At 32.1% G+C, this 26928-nt stretch overlaps 5 protein-coding genes across 7 annotated transcripts in view; 3 read left to right on the forward strand and 2 right to left on the reverse strand.

Annotated features, from left to right (window-relative positions):
• Positions 1-652: 652 nt before the first annotated feature.
• Positions 653-3096, forward strand: LOC125051282 (endonuclease III-like protein 1). 2 transcript variants are annotated; one of them, XM_047651493.1, is made up of 5 exons: positions 653-973; positions 1084-1218; positions 1559-1729; positions 1826-1985; positions 2482-3096. In XM_047651493.1, the coding sequence occupies exons 1-5, from the start codon at positions 794-796 to the stop codon at positions 3063-3065; spliced, it is 1230 nt and encodes a 409-aa protein (XP_047507449.1). In that variant the 5' UTR covers positions 653-793; the 3' UTR covers positions 3066-3096. The 2 variants fall into 2 exon arrangements, with proteins under 2 accessions (XP_047507449.1, XP_047507450.1); XM_047651494.1 differs by having other exon boundaries at positions 765-857.
• A 246-nt stretch (positions 3097-3342) lies between these two features.
• On the reverse strand, positions 3343-4269 carry LOC125051284 (nucleolar protein 12). Its single transcript, XM_047651497.1, has 3 exons — positions 4097-4269; positions 3906-4011; positions 3343-3828 (listed from the first exon to the last, which is right to left on the reverse strand). The coding sequence occupies exons 1-3, from the start codon at positions 4168-4170 to the stop codon at positions 3358-3360; spliced, it is 651 nt and encodes a 216-aa protein (XP_047507453.1). The 5' UTR covers positions 4171-4269; the 3' UTR covers positions 3343-3357.
• A 927-nt stretch (positions 4270-5196) lies between these two features.
• LOC125051281 (TATA-binding protein-associated factor 172) overlaps positions 5197-26928 on the forward strand; it is a 46933-nt gene continuing 25201 nt past the window's right edge. The window contains exons 1-9 of one of the 2 annotated variants that reach the window (XM_047651492.1): positions 5197-5362; positions 7742-7786; positions 10216-10393; positions 17237-17297; positions 21395-21538; positions 24354-24511; positions 25012-25198; positions 25827-26044; positions 26798-26893. In XM_047651492.1, coding sequence (XP_047507448.1) covers positions 7776-7786; positions 10216-10393; positions 17237-17297; positions 21395-21538; positions 24354-24511; positions 25012-25198; positions 25827-26044; positions 26798-26893 — 1053 coding nt within the window. In that variant the 5' untranslated portion in view covers positions 5197-5362; positions 7742-7775. Of the gene's footprint in view, positions 5363-6908; positions 6947-7741; positions 7787-10215; positions 10394-17236; positions 17298-21394; positions 21539-24353; positions 24512-25011; positions 25199-25826; positions 26045-26797; positions 26894-26928 lie in introns of those variants that run through there. The other variant, XM_047651491.1, reaches the window with a different exon arrangement.
• On the forward strand, positions 13396-15695 carry LOC125051283. Its single transcript, XM_047651496.1, has 2 exons — positions 13396-13876; positions 14927-15695. Exons 1-2 carry the CDS (start codon positions 13702-13704, stop codon positions 15664-15666), a joined length of 915 nt encoding a protein of 304 aa, XP_047507452.1. The 5' UTR covers positions 13396-13701; the 3' UTR covers positions 15667-15695.
• LOC125051285 (protein ANTAGONIST OF LIKE HETEROCHROMATIN PROTEIN 1-like) lies at positions 13878-14999 on the reverse strand. The gene is made up of 2 exons (XM_047651498.1): positions 14299-14999; positions 13878-13965 (listed from the first exon to the last, which is right to left on the reverse strand). The coding sequence occupies exons 1-2, from the start codon at positions 14744-14746 to the stop codon at positions 13925-13927; spliced, it is 489 nt and encodes a 162-aa protein (XP_047507454.1). The 5' UTR covers positions 14747-14999; the 3' UTR covers positions 13878-13924.

The following is a 26928-nucleotide window of genomic DNA, read 5'->3' on the forward strand; positions in this document are numbered from 1 at the left end:
CACAAACTCTAGAAGAACCCTAGAAGTTAAAAAGATATAGCAAAGTGAGCAAACAAACTCAACCCGTTTTGTGTTTTTTCAAGCATTTTTCAATTTTAAAAATTTGTAAGGCTTTCGTTTCCTCGTAGATTTTGAAAATAATTAAAGTTATTTCAAACTGCTAAAAAAAATAATTATCGAAATATAAAATAAATAGTTACTTTTTTTATATTCCACATTTAAAATATGAATACAATTTTATTTTAAAATTCGGATCTGTGAACAAATTTATTTTACAGGATTATACTTTTGTAAACATTGCAATGGTTTTGAAAAAGTATATATATTTTTTAGAAATCATTAAAAAAAATTACTCAAAACGTAAATGATGTAAAGTTTACCACATAATTTATACATTAATGAGGTTGCCAACTCTATTCAGAAGATTTTTTTTTCAACACTGACTTAGCGCACTCTGCTCACTGCTGATGCATTTGAAAACTAATTCACGTTCCAATTAAGCTTCAGCATTATGCGGCATTGTGCGGCACTGAGTCGCATAATTAAACTAATTTTTTTATCTGTATAAAAATAATGCATTATTCAAATTATAACTTCGTAATATATGCTGTGGCTTTAGTGTTAGCGATAAAGCGTAATTACGCGTTAATTTGAATTTGAACCACTACGACACAATCCACAAAGTACATTGAATTGAAATTAATTTTTTCACTCGCCTTCAATATTAAATATCTATCAAATAGATAGAATTATTACAATAATTTTTAATATTTGCATAAAAACTATACTCAGAATGCCTCGTAAAAAAGGACTTTTGACCTGCGCTACTGAAGAAATTAACATTAAAAAGATTGAAGGTATGAAAGAAGCAAATGTCCCAAAAGAGACAATAAGTCCTGACCTAAATAAATATAAGTTTGAGAAGAAACCTCATATCAAAATCGAATTTGAAGAAGAATCTCCCAAGAAAGAGGTAACAAGTATATGGATGTAGCAGTTATTGTTTAATATTTTAAATATATTACGTTTACTAAAAACTTTACCAGCTACAATAAAATTTTTTTTCAATTTATTATATTATAGCTTTCTGAGGGCTTATGGGAACCTTCTAACTGGCAAGAGTTTCTTGTGAATTTGAGAAACATGAGAGCCAATCATGATGCACCAGTTGATACAATGGGTTGCCATATGTGTATGGATGAAAATGCTTCACCTAAGGTAAAAAATCATCTAACATTTAGTACAATCTTAGATAAATAAACTAAGATAAAGTATCAGATACATCTACTGCTTAAGTGTAATAAGGGCTGAAAAAACATTTTCTATGACATGGCGACAATTTTATAAAAGATATTTCTTTACATTTAATTATATCAAAGGCAGAGTACATATTAATACAACTTTATTAAACCTTAACTATGGTTTTATTAAAATTAAAAATTTAAACTGCTGCAATTCTACATAATTTGATGCTAACAACTACCACCAAAAGTGGTAGTACATTACACATGTGTGTGAATATGACTGTCAAATTATTTTAATATTTCTGTAATTGTAGGAAATAAGATATCAGTCATTAATATCTTTAATGCTTTCGAGTCAAACTAAGGACCAAGTAACATTTGCTGCTATGGAGCGTCTCAAGCAGAGAGGCCTGACTGTTGACAACATCTTAGCAATGAGTGATGAAGAATTAGGAACACTTATTTATCCTGTTGGCTTTTGGAAGGTAATAATGTAAATCCATAATATAGAATAAATTTTTTACAAATACTACATTGTATGTTTCTAATTAATTTTTAGTAAAATATATATTTTTTAACAGACGAAAGTAAAGTACATAAAAAAGACAACACAAACTTTGAAAGAGCAGTACAACAGTGACATTCCTGATTCAGCGGAAAAATTGTGTAAGCTCACTGGTGTTGGACCAAAAATGGCTCACATTTGTATGAAGGTTGCTTGGAATAAAGTCACAGGAATTGGTAAAAACTTTTTGTTTTGATATTTATAAAAATTTTATCATTCAACAGAAATTTTACAACCTGATTCAGTAGCCAGCCTTACTTCCTACTTTTCTTTTAGCCATGGGTGTTAAGGATGTGTGGCATTGACTAAGTACTTGTTTGCATAGTTACAAGTATTTATGATATAATTAGCTAGATTTCTGTAAAATAATTACTATATTTTATATGCATTTATACTGTATAATACCAAGTATTCTCTTTAAATTTTTAATGAATTTTAGCCCAACATTTTCTATATTTAGTTAAGTCATATATCTCCTTAACAATGCATATAATCTTTTGACAGAGCTGTGGATATATGAAACAGTTATCTGAATGAAAAATGAACTTTATCTATTTCTTGGAGAAAGAAGAAGCGAAGAAGCGTGCCTCTGGCTTCTCTGGTTCATGGCAACTCCACAGACAAAATAATGAAATCAAATAAATTAACCTTACTGGTTGTGTTGGTTTTCAGGTGTGGATACACATGTACATAGGATAAGTAATAGAATAGGATGGGTCAAGAACCCAACAGCTACACCTGAAGACACAAGAAAAGCTCTACAATCCTGGTTACCATTTGAACTGTGGAGTGAAGTAAATCATTTAATGGTGGGCTTTGGACAGACAATATGCTTACCCATTGGTCCTAACTGTGATGAATGTTTAAATAAAGACATATGCCCATCAAGACTTATTAAAAAATCTCCTAAAAAGACTCCAGCTAAAAAAATTGAAGAGAAAGACAATGAGAAGCCATTGTCTACAGGAAAGACTCCAAGAAAATCTCCTAAAATACTTCCTAAACTAAAAATAGAAAAGTCCCCAATAAACTTAAATGTGAAAAGTCCTAAATCACCAACATTACATACTACCAAAGAATTTACAAAATCGCCAACAAAAAGAAAAGCTGTAAAGAATCTCAAAGAAGATTTAGAAGAATGTACAAGCAAGAACTCAATAAAACAAAAGAAAGATAACCACAATAAACAGGAATCAAAAATAAAGGCCAGAAAATCACCTAGACTAAAAACTACTGGTATTAACCACACTGCTTAAAGTTTAATAAAAATTAGGTAACTGTATAAGAGACACTCATTTTATTGAATAAAGGTTGGTCTTGTCGAATGTAAAGATGATGTCTCATATTATTTTAAATTATACCTTAATTGGTAAAATGGCAAATTTTTATTTATAAAAGAGCTGTTGACACATTCTGAATATTAACATAATTGTAAAATGGGCTGGAATCCTGTAACTTAAATGTAATAATTATTACAATTTGTACCAATCATCAATATCACATTATAATCATGAATATAATGAAAACACAATACCTTTATAAATAAATTTAATGTTTTTTCCTATGATTTTTCTTTTTTGATTTATCCTTTCTTTGTTCATTCTTTGCTTTTTTCTTTTGAGACTTCTTATTTTGTACCCTGTCTAGTTTATTTTTCATTTGAAAAACTTTGCTCTTCTGCAATTTTTTTGTAGCTTGTTTCTTTAGTAGTTGTTTAACTTCTTTCTTTGTTTTTAATTCTTTCTCATCTTCTGATTCCACAGATTCATTTTCCACGTCTGACCCCATACCTGGAACTTTATTAAGAGTATTTTTTTCCTTGTTAACATTTACATCTTTTTCTTTTTTAACTCTTGGCCTATTTTCACCAATAACAATATCTTTCTTTTGTAGTGTATCTGATGAAAGTTCCACAATTTTAACATTAACATCGTCATCTTCATACTCTTCTTGAAGTATTTGCTCTAAATCAGGAATTGGCCGTGAAGATACAACAAGTTTCTTATATGATTCTTTATTCTAAAAAATAACCATAAATAATTATCCTTAAAGCAATAAAATAAATAAAACTATTCCTCTTCTTACAAATTACATACCTCTTGCTTAATTCTTTTTATTTCTTCTTTTAGTAAACGCTGTATTTCTTCTTGGGCTTTCTTTTTGCGTTCTAATTTCCTTTTACGAAAACCACACAAAAAGTCCCTGAAAAAACAAGATTAACAATAACTGAAAAACGGTAAATTATTAAAAAAATACTTTCTGAATATATTATATATGTGAATATTACTTTCTTTTGCCCTCATCGAAGACAACACTAATTTTCTTCTTTTTTTCAGAAGTCTTATTTCGGTTTTTACCCATTTTTTACAAATTAAAACCTATTTTACGCAGAAATAATGTGTCATTCAAAGGCAAAACCACTAACAACACATGTATTTTTAATTTGTACTCCATCAGAAATCTAACCTAAATACGTCAGTTGTCAGATGTCAATATCAGCTGATATCATAGTGATGTATGTAAAAAGAAAAACCGAATCGGAATTAAGACTGAGAATTCATAAACAAAACCACTTTTGTAAATAAGAGGTGAGACTTAAGTATGAATCTAAAAATTCTAATACGGATAATGTACTCAAACTCTAAATCTTTTCCTTTATATACTATAATATTGAATTAAATAAATATTTGTAAAAACTATTGTAAAATATTTTACCACGTCTAGTTAGGTACTTTCAAAGATATAGACATGCTATTAAACATTCATTAGCTAAAAGCTAAGCATGTAAAGTACGTTTATAACAAAAGCCATTCATTTTTAAGGTTTGTTTCCTAGAGATAGTGTAAATGAGCTCACGTACAACAACATGAGTTTCGATTTTTATCATTAAATTTGTATGCGACGGTTTTTATAGAGAGATTATTATATATAAAACCGTTCAAAAAAAAAGTTTGTTCAGAGGGATTGGTTAAATCAACATACAAATGATAATTGGAAATATTACTTTTTAATTTAAACATTTCAGTAAGCTCAAGTAATGTCATAGAATAATACTATATTGATCTGCTTTCAGCAATGCATTCTTTAATTAGGTGGAGCTAATCACTAGTGAAAATATATTTTCCTCTTTCTTATTTATTCTGCTAGTTGTTATTTGATAATACAACTCGCAGAATAAATATAAGCAATAGATTATTTGACTATTTAAACTTAAAAAATTTATCTAGATTCCTGTGACGTAAAGAAATACCGATTTTTGGCACTCTACCAATATTTGTTTGGAACTCTTTCATTTGATTGGTAGAAACGTCTGATAATTATTTTTATTTCACCGATTCTGCGCCAATCAGCGCCCAAGTGCACAATAAAGTCGGACTCATCAGCATCATGGCTGTCAGTATATATTTGAAACTTGAACGATGCGCTTCCTTTCGTCACGTTGGTTTTTTTTATTTGTGCATTTTGACGAAAATGATTTCGCGTGCGATTTTAAGTGTTTTAAATTATGGAATGGATTGGATGCAGTGACGTGAAATCGTGATATTTGGAAAAGGTAGGTACTGATAAGTACAACCGTATAATTATAAAGAAAGTGAATGAAATATTGATTTTACAATATAAAATTGCCCCGATTTTTTTGCACCTTTTCGTCCGCCTCGATAAACAATTACAAGGTCGTACGAAAGGGTAGATATACTAACATGAAATATAAGGAATCGTAGAAAGAGTGATCAGTGAATGCCGTGTTAATGCTAAGTGACCAGCCATATGTTAACATGCGCGGAAGGCTCGTATCACGTTACCGTTACAGTTTTATTGCGTTTTTCTGTTCTAAATCTAGAACATTAAAAACATATTATGTTTTTAATATCCTAAATAACGGTATATCTTTATGATGTTGTTGAATCAATAGACGTGCTGCGTGATATATATTTGTGGGATTAACAGAAATCGATTTACGACTTGATATAATATTGAAGTAGACTCATTGCGTATTGTATAAACCCGTGTATCATGAACACAATCCGGTAGAAGAGCATTTTTCAAATTGTTTTAAATTATTACATACGGTATATAGACTGTATATCTACATATTCAATGAATCTAACATATCACAGATTCATAGATGTACCCTGTATGTACTCTTTTATAAGAGACCAATCAATATTTTCAATCGAATTGTATTAAAATGCTATATATAGAAATTGTATAACTATTTATAGAACAATATTGTTAAATTTGTACCTATTTAAAGTACATATTAATAATATTATATATCCTTCTATACATTTATTATTAGCAATACTCTGATTTTAAAATTAATATTTTATAATAATATAATTGTGTATGCATAAGGTTTGGTTTAGCACATTCTATTATTATAAAAGAGCTAGTTAAAGCAGGTTAACTTTATTATGCCAGGTTCAATAAATAGACAGAGAAATACAAACTTCATATGAAGTGAAAAAAAGTTATAAATATTTTTTTTATCATAATATATGCCAATGCTCAACTGTGTTTAGATTGCACCTAGCATTAGCAATTTTTATTTTGATACAATACAACACACACACACACACACTCTATTACACTTTCATTGATAAAACTAAAATAAAATATATTAGCAATAAGTAGTAGTTATATCTTTTATTTCCACAAAAATACCCATTAGTGTTATCTACTGAATCTAATACCTAGCCTATTAGGATAATTGCAGTAATAAAAGGGGTCAACGGGATCAAATGCGATGATGCTTACTGAATCATAAAAAGTTTTATTATTTAGCATTCATGATGCAGGTTTATTTTTAACCAGCCGTGGAAGTAATGTTCATGTGTGCATTTATATTTTGGGAAAAAAGAATATATATAGTATACATATATACTTAGGTTTGGATCTGTTAATTTCTGATAACATTCAGTTATTTGTTAGTTTTATCTACACATATTTGCTTATCTCTGAACGAAAACTTTGCTAAGAGTGTGAAAGTAATGTGAAAATAATTAATGAATGTTTTGATTGAATACTTATGGTGTACAAAAATATAACCTGGGGCATTTAACATTTGTTTATTTGCATGCCTGTTCACTGTGTGTGCAATGCAAGTGCAGAAAATGGCATCCCAAAAAAAAACAAGGTAATAAATAATTTAGTAGTAAAACATAGCATCTTCAAAGCACTTATAAAACAAGTTATTTAGATGAAAGTTTTTAAACAAACACATACAATACACGAGATGAGAATCGCATCGATAAAAAGAAAGTATGTCAATCGTTTTAGCGGATTACACGACTTCTGTACTTTGTGTAAAATATGTAAACATGATCGGAATACGACTAAGTTGATCGACTAGTCCTCTATCTTCTCTAAAACTGAAATCCTTTGACTTAAAGTCTTTCGAGATCAGAGTGTACAGCTTTTAAAAGGCCGGTAACGAACTCGCGAGCCTTCGTTAGTGTGTGTCCATAGGGGGTTGCTTACAAAAACCGCTACTCGCTTACGCATCTATAGGAAATAATAAATGTAATTTATTTGACAGCTTCGAGTAGCAGCAATCTGTCAGCTTAATTAATGTCCGGACTCCGGTGTTATTATTATTCTACGATTTCGTTGTTGTTAGCATAATAATTAATGGTTAATTTAATTTAGAGGTTAATATTGTTATTTTAGTATTATAAGTGAAGTCGTTTATAAATCCTGAATTATAAGATATATCGAAATATTTTTAATTAATATTTTTGCAGTAACTACGCAACATTCTGTATTGAGACAAAAATTACCTATTTATGAATCGAACCCGTCGAAATTACATAAACTAATATTTTGATAGTAGGTAGGTACTAATATGTAATTATTCTGCACTGAAATATGTATAATAATGTAATTATCATTATTGAAATAAATTAAAAAATATTTTTAATTATTTTTCTAGAAACATCTATACAGCAACAAGTTCACAGGCCAAAATGACATCAAGGTATGTATCCGCTAATTAGGGTAAGATTTAGTATAGACTTGGCGCGAACTCACTCTAGTATGGTACGTTTTATTTTAAACTTTTTATGTCAAACTTCAATCATTTCGCTTCACTCTGATGAGTCTGAATTATCTTCATAATCCCTGTTGATATTCAGAAACTAGACAAAACAGACTATGCCTTCCGTATATAGTTTAGGAAGAATCAGCAAGTTTACCGCGTAATTTGCTATTTCATTTAATTGCGATTTCAATGACAAAATAAGTAGACATTAACATTCTCTATCCTAACTACAAAGAACTAGCAAATTGCGGAACTAAATTTTGATGTAGTATGGTCGTAGCGCTGATGTCGCTTGGCATAACTTGTAAATTTATTGGAATGGAGATTCATTTGCAGTAACATTGTAAGCTTTCCGGTTACAGCTAAACTAAAGAGGTACAATTCGAAAAAGTCGGGGTTTTCCTTATATTTATTTCCTCCGTATTTATAATACGAGGTTAAAGTTTAGAATTAATGTGGAATGGTCATAATAACCGTTTGTTTTTACGATACGTATCTTATTTCATATTGTAGAAATTTAATAATTTAATTAAACTAATTTGTCCTTATTCTAAATTTGAAATTGTACTTTAAACAATTAAAACTTTGAAAAATTTAGGTTATTTGAAATTTAATGGGTAATGATAAAACTAATTGATAAATAAAAAGCGTACTCTTTGGATAACGAGTTTGAAAGTGGTTTACCTATTTTTGTGAGTGGTCGTAGCTGTGTGGCGCCTTATTATTTTTGAAGGTCAAACATTGAAGTCTGCTTTTAATTTTATATAAGTATCTCAGGGGACATGTTTTTGATACATGTCGGATATCAGCCCTGCGATTCTGTAACTCACTTTTCGAACTCACACAGCGGTTTTCGCATCGGCGGTCGCTCTCAAATCAGTCGTGAAGCAGTCATTTTATGATTTGGCATTCTGAAAAGGTGGGAGCTTGTAGTTTATTGTTTATCAGAATGTCAAATCATAAAATGACTGCTTCACGACTGATTTGAGAGCGACCGCCGATGCGAAAACCGCTGTGTGAGTTCGAAAAGTGAGTTACAGAATCGCAGGGCAGAAGTTCAAATGCGTCTTGCGAGTTGCTCTTGATTTATATAAATAAAAGATTAAATTTCATATATAATAATATATTTAATTATCACGCTTTTATCTATACATTTGCTTTTTACTTTTTCTCTTGGATTTGGTATTTTTATAAGTTGTTTATGATTTCATTGAGATTTTTTAACGCTATTTTTCTTTTTTGTTGTTAATTTAGTTTCACACTATTTCAACACTCCTTCACATTTCTTTTTTTAAGTTTATAAATAGATAATGTTTCATGTTATCAGCTATATTAAATCTTCGAATATAGTGACGTCAGGATAGCCATAAAACCAGAGGCCTGACACAAAACACTACGCCCAACGAATTTTTATATAAAGGCGTGATGTGACACGTGAGCTAATTATAATTCCTATATATTCGTTTTAAAGTAGGTCGCCTGTCGCAAAGTATTTTTATCTCAGACAGCAGTTGTAATTTCTTTCAATACAAACAGAGATTTTATACAAATAGCCCTGAGAGTATTTAGTAATTTATATAAGTTATTTCATATATATTAAAACTCTTTTTTTGTTTTGTTTTGAGTTTAATTTTTTTTTTACTTTTGTTTTTATGTATATTAGCGGATTAGTCCGCTTTATAACAGCCAAATATATATATTACTAGCGGACCCGACAGACGTTGTCCTGTCTTAACTATGAATATTGATTTCAAATTGGTATAATGAATTAAATAATATTTCAGAAACAAAGTGTTTATTATTCTAATCCTTATTTTATACAACATACTTTGTTTGTTTTTCTGGCTCGCATATTATTATATGTATTATCAATATAATAACTCCGATCGAAGCATTTATTTTGAACGATATTAATTTTTCTTACATCCTCTGACGATATTTGCAGCACGCATTCTGTCAATGTTGTGTTATGTCAAACGCCATAAGGTTACACCAAAAAGTTCGAATTGTATGGTGGTTAAGTACTCTTGAATTTTCTAATTTTCCGCGCAATTTTTTTTTTATAAGAACCTTCTCCTGACAATTACAAACACAACAAAAAAATCAGACAAATCGGTCCAGCCGTTTTCATGTGATGTCGTGACAACGGAAAACGGGTTTCATTTTTATATATATAGATAATATAACTCGTAAAGGCCAAATAATATATATATAACTCATCTTTACCATCACTTACCACCGCCTGATAATGCCGAACTTGGTACTTCCTTGTCGCTTAATATTTGTGAAGAAATTTCTTATATTACATTTCAATTTTGCTCCAAAAAGTGAGGACTAACAGACTCTGATACATGTCTCATCTGCAGGTTGGACCGTCTCTTCGTGTTGCTGGAAGCTGGCACCGGGCCAGCAACTCGGCGTGCTGCAGCTAGGCAGCTGGGTGAGGTGCAGAAGGCGCACCCGGAAGAACTCCATCGGCTGCTGGCAAGGCTTATGAAGCACTTTCGTTCGCCAGCATGGGAGACTAGGATTGCTGCTACGCAGGTTTGAGAACATTTTTGGTGGTATATTAGTTCTAGTGACCTTTATAATAACCATCACGACCGACGATTCAGAACATGTTGATTCCAGTTTGAGGGTATGATTTAGTGAGACATTCGCACTAAGTCTCGCCTTATTCATAATTCATTATTTTATTTATAAGTAATCTTACAGCTTCACGTATACATATTATATAAGAAAACACTTAGACAATATACAAAGCTAAAACAGATTACATTGTTAAACAAAATATATGAAACATTAAACATAAGTTCATTAATAGATAAAAAACTGAAATAATGTATTTACAATTTTCTTAACCTACAAAGTAATAATAAAAATAAAATTGAAACAAATTTAAAAAGTACTACAACTTAATATTTAAAGAAAATAGAAATTGTTATTACTGCTAAATAAAGTCAGTCTTCTCATTTCCTAAACTTTACTAGCTTTAAGCAATTAAAAAAAAAACTGGTCTTCCGGAGTTTTTAGTTGAATTCAAATCTAATTAGTACGTAAAAGTAAATAAGGAACTCATAATAAATTAGCTTACAAAACAGGTAATTTGTGTACGTCGTACACAAATTAAAGTTTGTTATAATAAATAAAAATTACTTTATTTGACTCAAAAACATTACATTTTGTACTTACATTTAAAAGATTGTAAAATAACACTATGCTACGAATCTTTGAGATACAATATTCATTTTGGTTAACCTTATAAATAATATACTTTTATGTGCACTAGCGTCTAAACTAGGCCTAGCCTGTATCTTAAACGCTAGTTCCTTCCAGTGTCATTAAGAAATTGGTTAAGTTATTTGTCATTAGATGTAAAGGATCCGTTAATTAATTTTTGAAACCTTGGAACCCATTATGTTTGTATATTTGTTTCAATTACATTTAAACAAAAGTAATAATAGGGTTTATTTTATGATGGAATAGTTTGTTATTGTACGTTATTACGTTACCTTAGCAACCATTTGCCGCAAGCTAAAAGTTAGCTATGAGTTGGTTTTAAATTCCAATAACATGAATGTGTGTACAATTGTGCTGTATCGGTGCAGGGTTATCGTACGTAACCTACTTTTTAATTGATTGAAAACATTGCGACAATATCAAAATTACAAATACGATAAGGCTGACCTGGGTTAATATTCTGAATTTATTATACAACTGTTTTGAAGATATTGTACTGAATACTATTATTAACTAGCTTCAAGGTTGTTTATATATAACTGACGCGTTTATGTTTTTAAATGAGTCCAGTAGTTTTAGAGTTCGTTCGTATTAACACAGAAGTTTATATAATACTAGCTGCCCCCGCGAACTTCGTTTCTCCTTAATGTGATTTTCCATAGCCTACCTTTTTAGTACCTACCAACATGGAACATTTGGCTATATAGTATTGTCTTTGATTAACATAACCTTTACACATTTAAAGAAAAAAGCTTTTACCGGATTAAAGTTATGTATTATAAATTTACATTATATTTCGGATAAATTTAAAATTATGTCAAATAATTGTAAATTTATAATAATACATAACTTTAATCCGGTAAAAGCTTTTTTCTTTACATTTGGCTATGCTATCCAGGAGACTTCGATATTCCGGGATGAAAACTTTTTAGGTTTTCCTGTGATTTTTCTCTATATAAACCTGAGTTCAAGTTATAAGTTCTTAACTAACACATAAAAAATAGGGGTTGATCGTAGAGGGGAATTTTTTTAATCTTAATTGACTGTTTACACATAAAGAACGATGCTTAAACAGCTTAGTTAAAGGAGATCGCGCGAACCATTTATTTATTTGCTCATCAGTATTCCTACAGCTACTCATTAAACAATATCCAAACAATAACATTATTCACAAAAGCCAAAAACGGAATACACATTCAAACATAAACAAAAAGTAGTAATTTTTTTTTTAAGTTAAATATATCTATTTGCCGGTAATTTGTCTTATAATCTGAAGGTATACGATACATGACTGAGTTACGTAAATAGTTTGTATTAGACCAAGGAATTTGAAATAGTTTGGTTTGCCTTGTTTTGTATGAAGAAGGGGTGTGAAATAGTAAAAGCGACAATAAGTCAGGGCAGTCAATTAACCGTTGCAAAAACTGTGTAAAAACAGGTCGTATTGTTTACGTCTACATTCCAGGGATTCAATACCAAAGTACTTGCAGTAATCTATATAGCTACTATACTTTCGGAAATACAGTGTAAACTCTGTATAACGACACTCAAGGGACTGTGCAACTTTTGACGTTACTAAGAGTTGTCGTTAAATGGCAAGAAGAAAAGTCTGTATTAGAAAAAGAAAACGTTTATTTCAGACTAGTGTTAGTAATTACATAAAACATAATTCTTATTTGAACGCTATTGCGTATAGTCTGTTATTATCGCCATTTGCTGCACCAGAAATTACGTTGTATTTTTTTACTTATTTTATTCATATCTTCCGATATTCAGGCATCTTCGTGATAAGTCACACTCAAACAATCCCAATTTGTAAACAAAAGAACGGATTTCTTAGAAAGTTCGGTACGTATGATGCCGATAGTCGAGTTTATTACGAGGACAATAAAGCGACAAAATAACGTACAGCTCCGCAGTTTTAACTAATTTCAGCACTTAAAAAGTATTTTTTATTATTTAATTGTCGTTATTGAGGCTGGGTGTAATGCTATGTAGAGTGTATCATTGTAAGGACGACAAGCTAAACCAACCAAAGCCAAGTGATTTCGACGCTTTACGGGGTTTGGTTTTATATCGAGGGCTGTTACATAGAGTTTACACTGTATTTAAAACTTTTTTTTGAATGTTCTCTATTGCTTCAATGTATTTCTTGTAGATTTGGGACCAAACAGTGCATGCTATGATTCCCTTATGTCCAAAATCTAATACTATAAAGTATTGGATTTTGATGTATGTAAATACTTACATACGGAAGCCAGACTTCGCTAAAATTGTTTCTGAATATGAACTAAAATAGCCTTAGGCCGGGTTCCCACTACGCCGGACCGGCAGATCTGCCGCGCCGGTAAATCTGCCGGAAGAGCTAGTGGCTGTACAATTTATATGAAGCTATTCACATTATCCCGGGTCCGGCATTTTTGCCGAGCCCGGCATTTCTACCGAACGTTTTGTCACTACGAATTGCCGGTAGAACGACCGGGCCCGGAGTAATGTGAACGAGTTTGTGCCGGTATCTGTCCCCCGCTCGCCCTGCTCGTGCTCCCCTCGCCCCGCCCGTGTTCCACTCACGTCATTCGGCTCGCATGTTCTGGTAAAAGTAGACGTTTAGCATGGATATTCAAGCAGAAACTTTAATTACGCTTGTCCAAGAGAGACCTGTTCTGTGGGATAAGACCGAAGACGTTTATAAAGACAAAAACTTAAAGTTAGCAGCATGGCGTGAAGTATGTTTAATACTGAAACCAAACTTCGATGAACTGGATGAAAAAGAAAGAAAACAGTACGGTGAGTTTTTAATGTTTTATTGATAAAATGTAAATGCATTGATAAATTTTATTTTATAGCTGCTGCCTGCCACGGAACGGAACCAATATCTGAAACAAAATAATTAGTAAATGATGTCCGTATAGCGTTGGCATTAGGGCCACCTCGACTCGACACATTTCGATTCATGGGTGTAGTTTCTTGTTCTTGTCTATGTTCTATATTTTGGTAACTTTCAAAATTTATACCATCTTTTTCTCTTACAAAATTATGTAAGACTGCACAAGCTTTAATTACTTGAATTGCTGTGTCTACGTTGAGATCTATAGCTCGATGGATTATTCGCCACTTATTTGCCAGAATACCAAAAGCGCACTCAACATACCTTCTTGCTCGACTTAGTCTATAGTTAAAAATCTTTTTATCAGTATTCAAATGTGTACCTCCATATGGACGTAGGAGATTAGGTGTTAAAGCAAAGCCTTCATCGCCAACAAGTATAAACGGTAATTCTTCGTGCAAGTTTTCATGAAGCGGTCTAGGCTTTGGTACATTTAAAGTACCATCATTGATCTTTTGCCAAAATGTACTATCCTTTAATATACTAGAATCGCATTCCTTGCCAAATGAGCCCACACTAATAAAAATAAATCGGTACTCTGAATCGACAACTGCCATTAATACAAAAGAATAATACTCCTTGTAATTAAAGAACATAGAACCACTCTTGGCTGGTTTCAAAATTCTGATATGTTTGCCATCTACTGCTCCAAGACAGTGAGGAAAGTTGGCTTTTCTTTCGAATCCTGAAGCGATGTCCTCCCATTCTCTCTCAGTATCAGGCAGCTTAAGGAAATCTGTCTTTAGGTTTTCCCAAATGACGTGGGTCATTTCTTTTATTAGTTTACTTATTGTCGAAACGCCTACTCTGTATGAGTAATGTATTTCTTTGAATGAACATCCTGAAGCTAAATATCTGAAAAAAAAGTATTTTTTGTTAATACATTATTACTTTATACGTCACCAAGAAACAAATTGTATTGTTTTATGATATTTTTTTATTGATTTCAGGAAAACAGGTTTCAACTAAATGGAATAATATACGAGATTCGTGGCTTAAGACAGTAAAGAAACAAAAAGATGAGTCTAAATCTGGATCTTCGACCAAAAAGACACGAAATTATTTATATCACGAGCAATTAATGTTTTTGAAAAAAGTCTCCGAACCTCGACCACCACATGAGTCAGTTTCAAAAAAAGCAAGAACCGAGACTGAAGTAGGCATGGAATCAGATTTTCGTTCACCTTTAATTAAAGATAAAAAAAAAATTGATAATAAAGAGGTAAATGACAGGATGGTAAAGTTTTTGGACTCCAGAATAAACCCAGAAAAGGAAAACCATCATCTATCTTTCTTCAAAGGCATTATACCAATCTTGAACACTTTAACTATCGAAGAGACTTTAGAATTTCAAGCTAGCGTCATGACAATGTTGCAAAAAATTAAAAGTAGGAATTATGAGAGACCAAATTACGGACATTGGCGTGATTCATATAATCAGATAACCGGACCAGATCAGTATTCTGGATACTACACACATAATAGCGTCAATCAACAGCCAATACCTACGCAAGATCAACACTACCCTGGATACTCTACGCAATATAATAGTAGCAATCAACAGGCAACAACATCTATACCATCAACTTCATCTCAGACATCGAATCCGATTCCAGCTTCGCCATCAGCATCTAGTAATCGTTCCATACATTCCCAAGACTCAGATTACTTAGATTTTGAAGGGATTTAAGTTTGAGTACAAATAAATACTTAAATAATTGTTTGCATTTTTAATTCATAATGATTATCAAATACATACACCCTCCCACACACACACATTATATATATTCACATTCATGAAACAAACATACATAGCAAACATTCATTCATTCATACAGTCTTAAGTAGGTACCTACGTCAAAACTATTATTACGCAATCTAGTGCATAAAATATGAAACCCATTTACTTTATTTTATTAATAAAACGTTCTAAATTCTAAATATTTTATTGCCCTGGCTAGTTTATTACTTTTTTATATTGTCTATCTTGAAATATAAAATCTACTTAATAAATAGTTCACTAATACTATGGTATAAAATATAAATAAATAGTAACATAATTTGGTTTGGTCCATGTTATGCAGGGTTTTTCAAATTCAAGAAACTAATAATAATTTAAAACCTCTTGGATATACTTGGACCGATAAAACACCGCGTTCCGATCTAGCAAGTTATCGGAACGTTAAAAACCGGATGCCGGAGTAGTGGAGAAGCACGTACGTACTGTTGTGAGTTTCTAAATCGGATCGGTAGTTAACGTTTGCCGGACCGGAGCAGTGGAGAAACGGCCTAGGATTATGTTTTTTGTTGCATGCATTATGACCGTGAAAGCTGTTTACACAATGTTCAATGTCAATTAGTCAAAGGTGTCCGCCGCACCTAAATGGTTGCTGTGAACGTAAATAGGAATTAACCTAATTGCCACGCCCTGAACAACTTGTTGTTATGTACCTATTGTGTAACGTGTAAATATGCTTTGTAAATTGTCAACTTAAAAAGAGTATTTTTCCTGTTATGAATGAAATGAATAATATATGGGATATAGGGTACTTTTGTCATGATCTGAAAGCGAATAGATGGTTTAAGTTAATTCAGAGTTTTTTTACTTTATTCCTTATAGCTTAATATTATATTTGTATGTCATAAAATTACTGATTGAACCTATAATCATTACTTATAATACATATCGAAATTTCACCCGTTTCACCTCGACTCGACCTTGTTTTTAAGGAAGTTTGTGCCGCGCACCACCACTATGTGGAACCAGCGACACACTGAAGTATTTCCGAATCAATTCGACTAGGGTACGCTCATAAAGGTATGAGCGTACCAATTATTAAAAGGCTGGCAACGCACTCGCCCTCTGGGATTGAGAGTGTTATTTGGCGACGGTCACTTAACATCAGATTGTCCGTTTGTTCTGTAAAAAAAAAACCAATAAATTTGTTCTAGTTGTTCATTTATAATTACAAAGAGCGTACCTATTCATAAAAAGCCGGCAACGCACTTGCGATCCTTCAATGTGAGTGGTCAGGTGGACTGCCCGTTTGCCCCGTGTTATTTAAACTTATAACAAATTTTTATAACGATATGTATAATAAATTATTGATTAATAGAAAATACTTATTAATTTGAAGAATCATTCATTCAGATATATATTGTTTTGAGCTTTTCGGGATAAAAAACGAATTCCATGATCTCTATTTTTACAGACATTTGCGCATTGATCAATTATCTAAACACGTAATATTCTCTTTCAGGCCGTTGAGGCGATTCTATCAAACGTCCCGGAATGGCATCCGAATTTTACTGGTTGTAAAGGTATGTATTCTGTATTAAAATGTATCCAATTTATTAATTAATTTACTAATAGGTATATTTGTAAAGAAATAATTATATTTCTTAAATTAGATTATTTATTATCTATTTTGTTTTAAAAATGTTCATTTAGTTTTGTTTGTTAGCCTGTGGAAAAGACACTTGTTTTTTATTTTTAATTGGAATATGAAGTGTTTGTTATGAGTACATTTTTAATTGATTATAAAAGAAATAGGATAAAAGTACAACTGAAATAGCAAACTCTAAATGTTGTTTCTTAAAAATAAATATTTTTACACCACATTTGAGTTTAACTCCCTTATATATTTATTTAAGATAATTTTTATTTATAAACGGTTATGACAATTATTAACATTAAAAATTGTCTTAAGAAATAAGCACTTGTGATTTCTGTAGATGTTTTATATTTACATTAATCAGTGGTTATAGGGCAGACGGTCAATTATATCGCGATCCAATATCACGATACCTGTTTCAATATGTATAACGATATCGGTTCAAAGATACTTTATTTCTCAAAGAATTACATTCACTTAGCGAGAAAATTTAGAGTAAGTTAGTTATGTACATCGTGTTATGAAAATCGTGTTTCTTACAATATACAGTACAATATTTTTTACAAAAGTGCAGGTAGGTCGCATCGATGTTACAACAGGCATTATGTGACTAATTAATAGTAATAATTTCTTAGGGATATTGATTTCAATATAAATTTACTTCAATATCGTCAGTAGTCAGAGCTCAGAAGACCATACTTCGGAGTAGACGTGTTTCGAATTAATGGACGATAAAAGTAAAGCCTGTATTGCCATAATACAGACCAAACCTACCTTAATGCTATATTAAGGTAAGTTTATTAAAACAATAAATATGCGTAATCAGTTATGTACTTTAATTTTTTAATAAGCATAAACACAAAAATATTTTACGTAGATTTATTTTGTAAAAATAGAGATCCAACATCTTACGCACACACACAATCAATAAATATTGACACATATTGATGGATCACAAAAAATCTAGGCTTTATGTCAATATGCTTAATATTTATTTCTACCGCGTTTTCACATCTATAAATATTGACGATCACAAAGATCACGATATATATATTGACCATCTGACTCCTGACTATTAATAATAATAAAATAATTGATGTAGTGCGTCCAGGTTCTCGGTTAATAGAATTTAAGAATGGTCCTACTTATTTTCTTTCTCTGCTGTTTCTGTGAGATTTTAACATAGAATTTCTGGGTGACGGCGATTTTTAATGCAGAAGTGGTGACTATACTTCAGTAGTGGTTTTGTCAATAATAATTTGTGTTAACCAAAACCTTGATGACCACTGCAATTAAACACACCAGTCTATTCTATGTGGTGACGGCCACAAATGGATCCCCAACTCTTGGGTTTGCAATACGAATTCAGATTGCGGTGGCAGCGATATATGTTATATATTATTTCATTGGTAAAAGGTATTCTTTTTAAGGAAATTGGTATGAATACAACTACCGCCGTACTCTGTAATATCCAACACGTTTTGTGGATTTTCGATGAAGGTAACTCTCAGGTATAAATATTCGTACCTCAAGTCAGAACCTCGTCTTGAGCGCTGTCAAATATGTCAAACGTCACACAGGAAAAATGCTTTGATAGCTCCTGTAACAAGGTTTATGATTGACGTTCTAGAAAACGGGCCTCAGTACCCAAGTCGGGATTGCGATCACTATCACTACTGGGAGTTACATAGTATCTGTGCTGTTACACAAAGCCTTGCTTCATTTTGCTGTGTTAAGATTATTTAAATTTTTCGCCTAAAAGGAAAAAAATATTTAAAAATAAACAGATAATTATTGTCATTAAGATAAGAGATAATTGATATTGACGTTTGAACAAAATGATTTGTTTGTTCATTTTAAGTTGATTAACAGAACCTTGGAGTAACCTAGTACTTATAATTGATTGTTAGAACTGGTGCGAATATGAAATCATCGTATTGGTGGTATTTTAGGTTCATAATGAACCTTCTGTCCACCATTACGATGATTTGATCACCAATATGAGGTAATCTTCAGACCACATTGAAGGGTTGTTATAACCACCCTTTCACCAGGGAAGGGTAAGCCCCTTATTGCGTACTTCGCTTACGCCAGTGAGTTCCGCCCTGCTGCACTTCACGCGATTGACAAGTCAAGTCAAATCATTTATTTCAATTAGACCATCTAAAATGGCACTTTTGAACGTCAAATAAAATATAAAGATGATTCTAGTTGCCCCTTCCAAAAGGTAGTTTCGTGTGGAGAAGAATGGGCCAGAAACTCCACACTTACTCTTTGATAATAGGTTTTACAATATTTTGTATGCATTAGTTAAATAATTATATGTGAAGAAAATGCACTACTAGAATAAAACTACTATACTAAAATAGGCACAAATTAGTACTTACAAATTAATTTAATTTATTAATTAATTGACCACCTCACGACGGCCCAAGCCGAGGTCCGAGTCTCGCAAGGACTCTTACAACTCTTTCCAGTCAACTATCACGCAATTTGTGCCGATCTTTAAACCTATGTAGGTCGGATATATTCATACCGAGACACTTTTGAGAGCGTTGACCTTATTTTGACTGATAAAGGACAAAGACCGTGATTATCTTTTTATGGCCCAGATAATAGAATAACTTCTTTGTTTTGATATTATTTTAGTGACGTTTATTTTGTTACGTAATTTTTTTATGATATTAAAAATCTTATGTAATAATAATTTGTACTGAATTTTCTTAATTCATAATGTCTATAAGATAGCATTTGTGTTTAAGTATAATAAATATATTAATGAATTAGTTGTATGATAAAAATTACGTGTTTGGTGTTTATTTTGCATGGTCACGCTGACATTTAAATATGTTATACCTAAATTAAACCCTTTATTAAATTCCTATCTATATATTACCAATATCCCATTATTGGTATTATAAAAAAAATACATATGTTGTTTTTTATGTTTAAATAACATTTGAATGTAGATGGATTATTTTCCTAATTTTCTTTGACAAATTTAACCATACACTAAACATTAACCGCTTCGGAAGTATAAAACAATAAATTACAAATATATGTGCTCATTTAATATATTTTCCATTAAAACGTTGGCGTTACAATGGTGCGATAACATTTATAAGCAACGAACCGTGTTGATTAAATGACCTGAATTTCCTTTATATCACAGGATACAATAACGTTATCAATTTAATTTTAACATTCAAACCAGTTTTTAATGTACATTTATTTATACAGTAGATAGACTGCAAATGTAACGCGAATAAAGCCCGCCTTCCACTGCGAGCGGAACGGACCCATTACGGACTCCGCTATACTCGTAACGATGATTTTTATACATGTGATTCCACCAAAGCGGAGACGAGCGCAGCGGAGAGAGCGAGTTGAAAGAGTCACATATGAGGTTAGCGAGTTGACCGATTTTTCCCACGGAAATGAAAATGTATGAAAATCATCTTTACGAGTATAGCGGAGTCCGTTCCGCTCGCAGTGGAAGGCGGGCATAAGGGATAATAATAATAATGAGCGAGATCTGTAATAGGCTATTTGACAATACCTATGGACAATAAAGAGTTATTGAGAGCAATTTGTGTAAACCATAGCTTTAAATATGGAGTAAAACCTAAAAAGACTTGTAAATAATCATTAATTTAACAAGAATTTAAATACGTCAGAGACTGTTTTTGATCGAAATTAATGTGTAATTAAGAATGGTAATTAACACAAAAAAAAGCAAAAAAACTTCATGTTTGTTTAAACATTTATAGACGTCATGAGTGCGACGCCATCTTGAGTAGATAATCGTTTCGGCGGGCTCTTGAAATCGTGAATGTTCAATTTGGATTTTTACAACACTTTACAGAATTAAAAATAAGAATTTGTACAGGTTCTATAATCTATAGTTACTGTAACACAATCAGAAATAGTTTTTAAAATTTTGGCAAATGGGGTTTTCAACTCGGACACCTTCCCATCGACAAGTCGATTTAAAGTAATTTATGATATAATTGTAACTTTCAGAAGAAGATCAGAAAGAGGAAGAAGGACTCAGCCTTCTACGATGCGAGACATTCGACATAGAGAGGGTGTTGGAACATGGCGCTCATCTTATGGGCTCCGAGGGACATGAATACGAGATGGATGAAGAGCCTCAATCAGCAGCAGGTAAAGTTGGATTATAAAACTTGCCGCTTCATTGAATTATACTACTTGTGTTAAGTTTGTAAAAGTTGAACCGGAGACTTTGGTTCTCGTACAGTACTTCCACAAAGGCCTTTAAATATTATTTATTTTATTTTTGCCTAGCTAACATAAATTATTATTCTTAATACTCCTTTTAAGCATATTCCGCGACAGCCTTAACAAGTCAAGGCCTAAATATTGAGTTTTATGCATGTGAAACAATGTACGATTACGAGTCAAAAGTCAAAAATCATTTATTCATATATGAATAATAATCATTTATACATATATTATCATTTGTTCATAAGTGTATATTGTGTTACCTATAGGTAACACAATATAGACTTACGTCAAAAAAGAAGAGTCTGAAGAGTCTGGTAGGAAACATGAAATAAACAATTTTTCATGACATTTCAGACATTTATTTTTTAAATATTTTTTTTACATGTTGTATGATCTTTAATATTGTGGAACATTTTTTTGGTCTATCATCAATCGTTTTCGCAGCGCATGCGATGACAGATATTTTATAGGCATTTTTTTACACCTTGGTAATTTTAGTACTTTTAGTAGGGATCCTTATTTTCATTTGCAATAGCCTGTATTAATCAGTGATAATGTAGCATTCAAATGGTGAAATAATTACTAAAATCTGTCCAGTACTTTTTGAGCCAATTGTTTGTAACGACAAACATACTTACATACAAATCTTTCCTCTGTATAATATTAGTATAGATAAATATATGATGTTATTGATATAATATGGATTTTAGAATTTTAATGGTTTTATAATTCAATTAGATTTGATAAAAAAGTATTGTATATATGATAAAAGTTAGCGGGCTAGTTTGATTAATTGACGATTTAATAACTGATTATTGTATCATTAACTGCAAATTTCTCAGATTGTGTAACTGATATGATAACAATGCATGTTTATTACGTTATTTTATACATCACATCACATTATAATATTATGAGTAATAATACCTATATATTTGTTTTAAATTTTTATAATAAACTAAGTGTTTAGTAAGATGGATGGCTTTGATGAAACTTTTGACTTTGAAATAAATTTAGCAAAAATTCCATATATTTGGTAACACAATATATATACGTATATATATATATAATTGTACTTATATAGCTTGAACAGTGTTGGCTTAGTACCTTCAGCGTGCGACTCTCATCCCTGAGGTCATAGGTTTGAACCCCGGCTGGACCAATGGACTTTCTTACAATTTGCGCATTTAACATTCGCTCGAATGGTGATGGAAAACATCATCAGGAAACCGACTTGCCGTAGACCTAAAAAGTCACCTACTTGCCTATTAGATTGACAATTGCTTATGAAACAGATACAGAAATCTGAGGCCCAAACCTAAAACCGTTGATTTTATTTTTACTTATATAGAATGGTTAAACGCGCTAATCATAGGAACGAAATGGTTTGAAGTGAAAAATATCTATGATTATTTTTCCGACCCAAATATCGGCCAATAGAATTGCACCATTCGACGTCACGTGGTACAACCTACATGGTATTATACTGATAATTTTTTGTGAAAATTTTCTCTGGTCGTTGCTTCAAGAAAAGTATTAAGTAGTTGTTTTATTCATTATGAAATTCTTATTTGTTAACTGTACATTTCGTCTCATGGTGCAATTCTATTGGCCGACATTTGGGTCGGAAAAATAATCCCCCAAATACCACACGAGCTTCAAAATTATCGGGCATTTCCCTCAAGGATCCCTGCAAACAAATATAGTCGTCATGACGACTATATTAATTGTTTGCAACAAACCTATCGGGAAATACCCGATAATTTTGAAGCTCTTGTGGTATTATAAGTGAATATTCTAGGTTTCGTAGCATTAAAAGATCAGTCGGCTTTTGGTAAACTTTATTTACTATCTTATTCCCGGACATTCTCTAAGAAGTGTTGCATAGTTGATCTAGTTTACGTAACTGCATTGCGTGGACGCCGGGCGACTGTAAATATGCCGTTATTTGAATTATTATTTGTTAAATTAATTAGAAATAGTATTTTTGACGTGGTTTAAGAGTCGTGTAGGGTTGTTTAAAGTCTTTAGGCGAAGATTTCCTTCTTTTACGGATGAAACTCAATAATAATATTAGCGTCACGAAGATGTGCAGCTTTTTTGTCAAAGAAAAGGGAGATAGCGATTGAGACCGATTGAGAGAGAGTGAGAAGGGTGAATTACCTTATAGAAAAGTTATGAAATTTTAGTATTTTATGCAAAATAATTTATTGAAATCTCAAATGACGGATTGTAAATTAAAATCCCACGTGTGTTTATTATCGTTCATCGATAAATTAAAAAAAAAATGTATAATTTGTTTTTATTTTCGACACTTTTAATATTTTAATGACAATTAAATTAATTAAATTCCTAACATATCTTCCTTTTTCCTTCCCTCTAAGTCTCGGAATTCGGAAATGTAAAGTTTTAGATTTGTATAAATATGAACAACAGTTAAAAATTAGTTTGCCAAAGAAGTTTCACTTCTGACATGTGTACTTTGTACGCACGCACTTTTTTTAAATGTTAATATGTCAAATCGAAGAGACTAGCTGCCCACGACACAGGGAATCATTGTGTTGCTAGTGCACTTTCTTGTAACTAAACATCCTTTAGTATTAGTAGAGTTTTTTTACTTTTATTTAAAAGATAAAAAGATAAGATTAAACTCACCAGTCAAAAGTTAGTTCGTTATTAGTAGTTCCCTTATTACATTTTACGCCTCCCTGGTAAGGTTATACTGTTGTTTCAGAAATGCAAGAGCGGTTAGCAAAGCAACGTCAGCAGTTGAATGCTCGCCTTGGTCTAGATATGGCGGCGACCTTGGGTGTCGATCTCACTTCAGTTTACACCAACGAGGACCTGTGCCCAGTCAAAATTGAGAAGCCAAATAAGACTAATGTCGTGAGGGTAAATACTTGAAATATAATATTTAAAGTATTTTTGCACTTACCTATTAAGAGTAGGAATTCACTTTGAACTTATTTATTACAAAAGCTTGCCAACGCACGGCACACTGATACATTCCTACTTAATAAAAATAATATACAATATTTAATGAGACAAGCACTTCTAGGCAAACGTAACAAACACGAAGAGAAAATAAAAATCAATTAATAAATTATAAAAACTAAAGGAAAATTGATTTCAAAGTTTGAGCCTATATGGATATCCAGACCTAGCTCCTTCATCAGAATGCTTAATCTGGAGTGCGTTTGTGCCAAAACGCAATCTTCTGAAAGGAGGGCCAGATTGAATGATAGTTATCTAGAGGGTACCCCCAGTACCCCCTAAAACTGAGTTAATGATAATACTAGTTTTATTTTCTATGATATTACAAATAGTTTTATGACATATAAATTACGATATTTTCGTGATCATAAGTGAACATATAACAATATTATCCACAGAGACCAATTCAGGAGGTGCTTCCAACGAAGCCGTTAAGTTCGCGAGAGATGAATGTAGCCAAGCGCAAGGCGCGTGCGGCTTTTAGTAAGCAAAAGTCAAGGGATTGCAGTGAGAGGGACGAGACATTGCCCCCTGAGGAGCCAGACAAGAAAAAGATCAAGTTGGACACCGTTGAGGATTATATCTGTAAGTGTCTACCCTCTAAAGTTTTGGAACAATAAAAATGTCAATAAGTAATACTACTGCTGCTTAACGATAACGCTAGACCACATACTATACAACAGACTGCTACCAAATTAGAGGAGCTTCAATTAGAATGTCTAAGACATTCACCGTACTCTCCGGACCATGCTCCAACAGATTAACATTTTTTTCGAAATTTGGATAACTTCTTGCAAGGTAAAAAATTCAATTCTGATGGAGCAGTCGAAGTCAAAGATTTTATTGATTCCCGTTCGAATGTTTTTTTAGTAAAGGGATCAATTAACTAACTATAAGATGGCAAAATTGCATAGATAGCAATGGTGCATACTTTGATTAATAAAATATAAACTATTTAAAAAAAACTACTTTTTGTTCCACCCATACAAAACGCCAATATTTATAAAATCTATAAGTTCATAGTTATCGCTTCTAATATCTATTACCTATTAAAATATAAACAAGAGGCCAATGCTCAGTGCCACAAGTCACAACTGTATGACATAATATGTGATTCCATATATGAGCATAACTATAAAGTTATGTCAAAACTGTGATGGAAAATGTTAGTTTTTTTTAACAATTCGCTAAATTAACTTGGAACTGTATTCAGTTGACAGTGGCGCCGGTGTCCCCGAGCGTGGCGGTGGGTGGGGTGACTGTACGCGCTGGCCCCTGGAGGGCTGGTGTGGGGCATTGCAGACCCAACTGTTCAGTGGGGCGTGGGAAGCCCGCCATGGGGCAGCATCCGCTCTAAGGGAGCTCTTAAAGGCACCCCTAGCTGCATCCGCGTACGCCGCTCGCTCGCGTATACCTGAGACGCCCGAACAGGTATATAAAGATTTATTACATAAAGCAGGTCAATTCATTATATTTACGTTATAAGCAAGTAATATAGTATTTTTTTACTTTTTAACGTATATTAACGCGAATGAATACCCACAACCTGGTCATTTTCTCAAACCGAACATCAGTATAACATATAGTAGAACATATGTTTGTCTAGACTAACTGAGAAATTAATTAAGTTAAGAGATAATCTTTAAAATGAAACGAAGTGTGCAATGCAATTTTCGGCAACGCACTCGCGAGCCCTCTGGCATTGAGAGTGTCCATGGGCGGGGCGGTATCACTTAACATCAGGTGAAGTTCCTGCCCGTTTGCCCCCCGTTCTATAAAAAAAAAAGAATATGCGTCTCTCGCATTCCAAAGCATGTAAAAGATGTCAAACTTGGAATTGAGAGTTAGCGCTAAATGTAACTTGTGAAAGAGCTAATTGATCTAGTTCTTACAGTAGGAAATTAAACACTTCTATAATGACTTGATTCACTATAAATCATATCTTTCACTTCACTGACTACATAAACTGTATAACTTCAAAGGTAAATAAAGGAATTATAATCTATTCCCTACTCCGACTCGACCATCCCACATCGTGCACACAATAATATGTTTCATAAAAATGTTTAGAATTCAATTAAATAAATATTAAAAACTAACTTGCTTAAGATATGAAAGGCAGAGTTGGTTTTTGTTTAAACGAGTTAAATACAGAATAAAAAAGGAAAAATATTATTTTTGCAGTTAGAAGAATGGCATCATGAATGGTTAGAGGACATGGCGTTGCGTCTCCTCTGCGTGCTGGCTTTGGATCGATTTGGGGATTTTGTCTCCGATCAGGTAGTTTCCTTATATTAAATTTTCTATTATAGGTA

Source organism: Pieris napi, chromosome 7, assembly GCF_905475465.1.
Source record: "Pieris napi chromosome 7, ilPieNapi1.2, whole genome shotgun sequence".
Taxonomy (NCBI): Eukaryota; Metazoa; Arthropoda; class Insecta; order Lepidoptera; family Pieridae; genus Pieris; species Pieris napi.

What these genes read in the sequence shown, in the direction of transcription:
- LOC125051284 (XM_047651497.1), bottom strand. Translation starts at nt 4,170, where the DNA reads ATGGGTAAAAACCGAAATAAGACTTCTGAAAAAAAGAAGAAAATTAGT. An exon ending in TTCGATGAGGGCAAAAGAAA is followed by an intron (nt 4,012 to 4,096) that starts GTAATATTCACA and finishes TTGTTTTTTCAG; the next exon opens with GGACTTTTTGTGTGGTTTTC. An exon ending in TAAAAAGAATTAAGCAAGAG is followed by an intron (nt 3,829 to 3,905) that starts GTATGTAATTTG and finishes GTTATTTTTTAG; the next exon opens with AATAAAGAATCATATAAGAA.
- LOC125051282 (XM_047651493.1), top strand. Translation starts at nt 794, where the DNA reads ATGCCTCGTAAAAAAGGACTTTTGACCTGCGCTACTGAAGAAATTAAC. An exon ending in AAGAATCTCCCAAGAAAGAG is followed by an intron (nt 974 to 1,083) that starts GTAACAAGTATA and finishes ATTATATTATAG; the next exon opens with CTTTCTGAGGGCTTATGGGA. An exon ending in GAATAAAGTCACAGGAATTG is followed by an intron (nt 1,986 to 2,481) that starts GTAAAAACTTTT and finishes GTTGGTTTTCAG; the next exon opens with GTGTGGATACACATGTACAT.
- LOC125051285 (XM_047651498.1), bottom strand. Translation starts at nt 14,746, where the DNA reads ATGACCCACGTCATTTGGGAAAACCTAAAGACAGATTTCCTTAAGCTG. An exon ending in TCTCCTACGTCCATATGGAG is followed by an intron (nt 13,966 to 14,298) that starts GTACACATTTGA and finishes ATTTTGTTTCAG; the next exon opens with ATATTGGTTCCGTTCCGTGG.
- LOC125051283 (XM_047651496.1), top strand. Translation starts at nt 13,702, where the DNA reads ATGGATATTCAAGCAGAAACTTTAATTACGCTTGTCCAAGAGAGACCT. An exon ending in AAAAGAAAGAAAACAGTACG is followed by an intron (nt 13,877 to 14,926) that starts GTGAGTTTTTAA and finishes TATTGATTTCAG; the next exon opens with GAAAACAGGTTTCAACTAAA.